At 38.6% G+C, this 4,352-nt stretch overlaps 1 protein-coding gene across 1 annotated transcript; it reads left to right on the forward strand.

The window, feature by feature from the left end:
- The first annotated feature begins 1,131 nt into the window (after positions 1 to 1,131).
- Positions 1,132 to 2,079, forward strand: LOC101117585 (olfactory receptor 2W3-like). Its single transcript, XM_004009423.3, has one exon. It carries the CDS (start codon positions 1,132 to 1,134, stop codon positions 2,077 to 2,079), a length of 948 nt encoding a protein of 315 aa, XP_004009472.3.
- Positions 2,080 to 4,352: the final 2,273 nt, after the last annotated feature.

Raw genomic sequence — 4,352 nt, forward strand, 5'->3', positions numbered from 1 at the left:
CCTACTGAGTGAAGTAAAGTGAAAGTCGCTCAGCTGTGTCTGACTCTTTGTGACCAAATGGATAGTCCATGGAATTCTCCAGGCCAGAATACTGGAGTGGGTAGTTGTTCTTTTCTCCAAGGGATCTTCCCAACCCAGGGATTGAATCCAGGTCTCCCACATTGCAAACGGATTCCTTACTAGTTGAGCCACAAAGGAAGCCTTCTTTTACTGAATACAAGTCAAATATCCAGGTACTGGAAATGTAGGATGAACCTGGATGTAATCTTCTACATCTTTCATGAATGGATCTGGAAGAGAAAGTGAGAGTAATTCAAAAGAGCTACATTCACAAGGTGCTATATTAACCTGTGTAAAGTGTGGGATATGAATATGACTAAGTAATGTATTGTTTCTAAGCTCTACTGATCAAGAGGACAACTGAATTCATCATCTGTGGTGGCATCTAAGAGGTGGATAAATCATATCTGGCCCAGGTATTTAAAAACCATAGAGACAAGAGACCCCAAAATGTTCTATCAAGTCTGAGATTTTGGGGAGTGATTTGGGAGAAGTTGAACTTTATCAGGATTAATGAATGCCAATAGCTATCAACCACTTCCAACCAGCTTCAGAAACATCCAGGGAATTTATTCACAGAAAAGGAAAAGAAGTAAATTTAATCTTAGAATGACACCCCAACTTTCTCTCCAGGGCAAGGTATTGTACAAATGAGCAATTTTTTCTTTATGTGTATCATAGTACAGCTACCTCAGAATCTAAAGCAAGAATATACAAACTCTCAAAGCTTTATAATATTTTCATCTTTAATTTTTATAGGAAAATTTCCTCAGCATATTTTATTTTCTCTATTCTTTTATTCTCTTTAAAATTATTCTATTTTTAATTCTCACTAAAACTTATTTTCTTAATGATATTCATGTTTTGTGTTTTGCTTTAAGTAGTTTTCTTATAGCCAGTATATAAAATTTCTATGTAATTTCTCTCTGTTTATTTTTAAACGTTTAAGCTATGGTCACACATTTTCACTAAAAGTTTCAAATTTTATTAGCACGATAGGCATACAGAACAGTTAGAGGCTGTACATGATTATTATTATTATTTTTCCAGTTTTGCTGAATTGCAGTAGAGATGGATGTAACCAATGAAAGCGCCCAGGGAAATTTTATCCTTTTGGGATTTTCTGATCGGCCCCATCTGGAGAGAATCCTCTTCGTGGTTATCTTGATCGCATATCTCCTGACCCTTGTGGGCAACACCACCATCATTCTGGTGTCTCGGCTGGACCCTCACCTCCACACTCCCATGTACTTCTTCCTCACCCATCTCTCCTTCCTGGACCTTAGTTTCACCACCAGCTCCATCCCTCAGCTTCTGTATAACCTAAATGGATATGACAAGACCATCAGCTACACAGGCTGTGCCATCCAGCTCTTCCTATTCCTGGGTCTGGGTGGTGTGGAATGTCTACTCCTGGCAGTCATGGCATATGACCGGTTTGTTGCAGTTTGCAAGCCCCTGCACTACATGGTGATCATGAATCCACAGTTATGCTTGGGTTTAGTGTCCCTTGCTTGGGGCTGTGGGGTGGCCAACTCTTTGATCATGTCTCCAATGACCCTGTGGTTACCCCGCTGTGGGTACCAGAAGGTAGACCACTTCCTGTGTGAGATGCCTGCCCTAATTCGGATGGCCTGTGTCAATACAGCTGCCGTTGAAGGCATTGCCTTTATTCTTGCAATAGGTATTGTGCTGTCACCCTTAGTGTTTATCCTGATCTCCTATGGCTACATTGTGAGGGCTGTACTAAGTATTCAGTCATCTTCTGGGAGACACAAAGCCTTCAACACCTGTGGCTCCCATCTCACAGTGGTCTCACTTTTCTATGGAAATATTATTTACATGTACATGCAACCAGGAGCCAGCTCCTCCAAGGACCAAGGCAAGTTCCTCACCCTCTTCTACAACATTGTCACCCCACTCCTGAATCCTCTGATCTATACCCTCAGAAACAAAGAGGTGAAGGGGGCATTGAGAAGACTGACTTTGGTAAATTTCAGTTTAAGAAAGAAATTATAATAAAAGACAATGTTAGGAATTCCCTTTTAAATGTTTTGTTCTTAAAAAATTAATGGAATCTAATTATCCACTTTTTAGAAATCTTGATAATACGCTATTAGGAACAAGGAACAAGAATTTGCATCTTACTTTCACTGTCCTACAACAAAACCCCAAACAACAATAACAACAAAAATAAAAGCTCTTTAAGCAAAGTTTGTCTATAATTCCTTTTTATCTGTTCATTAATTCAATGCCAATTATTGAATGACTTTTCTGCTTCAAGCACTATATTCTAGGTGCTGGAATTAAATTTCTAATCAATATTGACTAGGTCCCTGTGTTTGTAAAATTTCCCTACTGTGTGTACCAGTAATAATAAATGACAATAAACATATAAAAAACACTCATTTAATGTTGTGAAAAAATAAATAATTATATGTTGGAAAGTAACCATTTAGCTGTTTAAATGAGATATTCCCTGGAGGTATTTGGTGAGATATTTCAGCTGCATTTGATCATGAAAAGGGAGACCTGCAGCAATCATGCCAGGAGAAGGAATGTCAAGTTCAAACTTCCTAAGGTAAGAGTAAGCTTGGCATGCATTCAAATCAGAATAATGAGCATTAAATGTGGATTCTATCATTGACAATAACTGTATATACTACTATCAGATAGTTAAGAAAAGGCCAGAGCATGAAAATTTTACAGGCAATGTTAAAGAGTAGGGAATTTTAGTGTAAGCACAGGAAACTGTTTAGAAAGTAATCAATCTGACTTACAGTGTTACACATCCACTTCATCTGCTCTGCAGAGAATAAATGTTTTGGAACAAAGGTGAATCAAGAATCTATTGCAATAAATCAGGAAACATTAGGTAATGTTTCACAGTAAGCATTAACAGTGAAAAGAGAAAAATTGTAAATTGACTGTGTGTTTTATAAGATCAAACCAAGGGTTTTCTGATGTAATTTATGGAGTGAAAAGAGATAAGAATCAAGAATAATTCCTTGGCTTGTAAATTGAGCAATTAGTGCTTAAAGGAAGTGACTGGTTTGTGCCTGCAAAATCACTTCAGTCATGTCCAGCTCTTTGCAACCCTATGGGCTGCAGCTCACCCAGGCATCTCTGTTTATGGGATTCTCCAGACCAGAGTATTAGAGTGATTTCCCAGGGTCCTCCTTTGAACCTGTGTGTGACTGGAGTAAAAGCAACCATCTCATCCTGTCATCCACTACTCCTCCTCCCTTCTATCTTTCTCAGCATCAGAGTCTTGTCCAATGAATCAGCTCATCACATCAAGTGGCCAAAGTTTTGGAGCTTCAGTCATAGCATCAGTCCTTCCAATGAATATTCAGGGTTGATTTCTTTTAGGATTGACTGGTTTGATCTCATTGCTATCCAAGAGACTCTCAAGAGTCTTCTCTGGCACTACAGTTTGAAAGCATCTATCCTTTGGTGCTCAGCTTTCTTTATGGTCCAAATAACACATTTGTACATGACTACTGAAAAACCATAGCTTTCACTATACAGACATTTATCAGCAAAGTGATATCTCTGTTTTTTAATACATTGTCTAGGTTTGTCACAGCTTTTCTTCCAAGGAGCAAGCATCTTTTAATTTCATGGCTACAGTCACCATCTGCAGTGATTTTGGAGTGCAAGAAAATAAAGTCTCTCACTGTTTCATTGTTTCCCCATCATTTGAAGTGATGGGACCAAATGCCATGATCTTAGCATTTCAAATGTTAGGTTTTAAGCCAGCTTTTCCACTCTTCTCTTTCACTTTCATCAAGATGTTCATTAGTTCCTCTTCACTTTCTGCCATTAGGGTGTTATCATCTTTATAACTGAGGTTGTTGAATTTTCTCCTGACAATTTTGATTCCAGCTTGTGATTCATCCAGGATTTCTTATGATGTACTCTGAACATAAGTTAAATAAGCAAGGTGACCCCCCAAAAGATGTCCTTTTCATTATAGAGGACTGGAATGCAAAAGTAGGATGTCAAGAAACACCTGGAGTAACAGGAAAATTTGGGCTTGAAGTACAAAATGAAGCAGGGCAAAGGCTGCTTTAGAGCTCTGCCAAGTGGACACACAGCTAATAGAAAACACCCTCTTCCATCAACACAAGAGAAGACTCTACATGTGGACATCACCAGATGGTCAACACTGAAATCAGATAGGTTACATTCTTTGCAGCCTAAGAAGGAGAAGCTCTATACAGTCAGCAAAAACAAGACTGGTAGCTGACTGTGGCTCAGATCATGAACTCCTTATTGCCAAATTCAGA

Source organism: Ovis aries, chromosome 5, assembly GCF_016772045.2.
Source record: "Ovis aries strain OAR_USU_Benz2616 breed Rambouillet chromosome 5, ARS-UI_Ramb_v3.0, whole genome shotgun sequence".
NCBI classification, from domain to species: Eukaryota; Metazoa; Chordata; class Mammalia; order Artiodactyla; family Bovidae; genus Ovis; species Ovis aries.

Excerpts from the sequence above, each read along its gene's own strand:
- LOC101117585 (XM_004009423.3), top strand. The coding sequence starts at position 1,132 with ATGGATGTAACCAATGAAAGCGCCCAGGGAAATTTTATCCTTTTGGGA.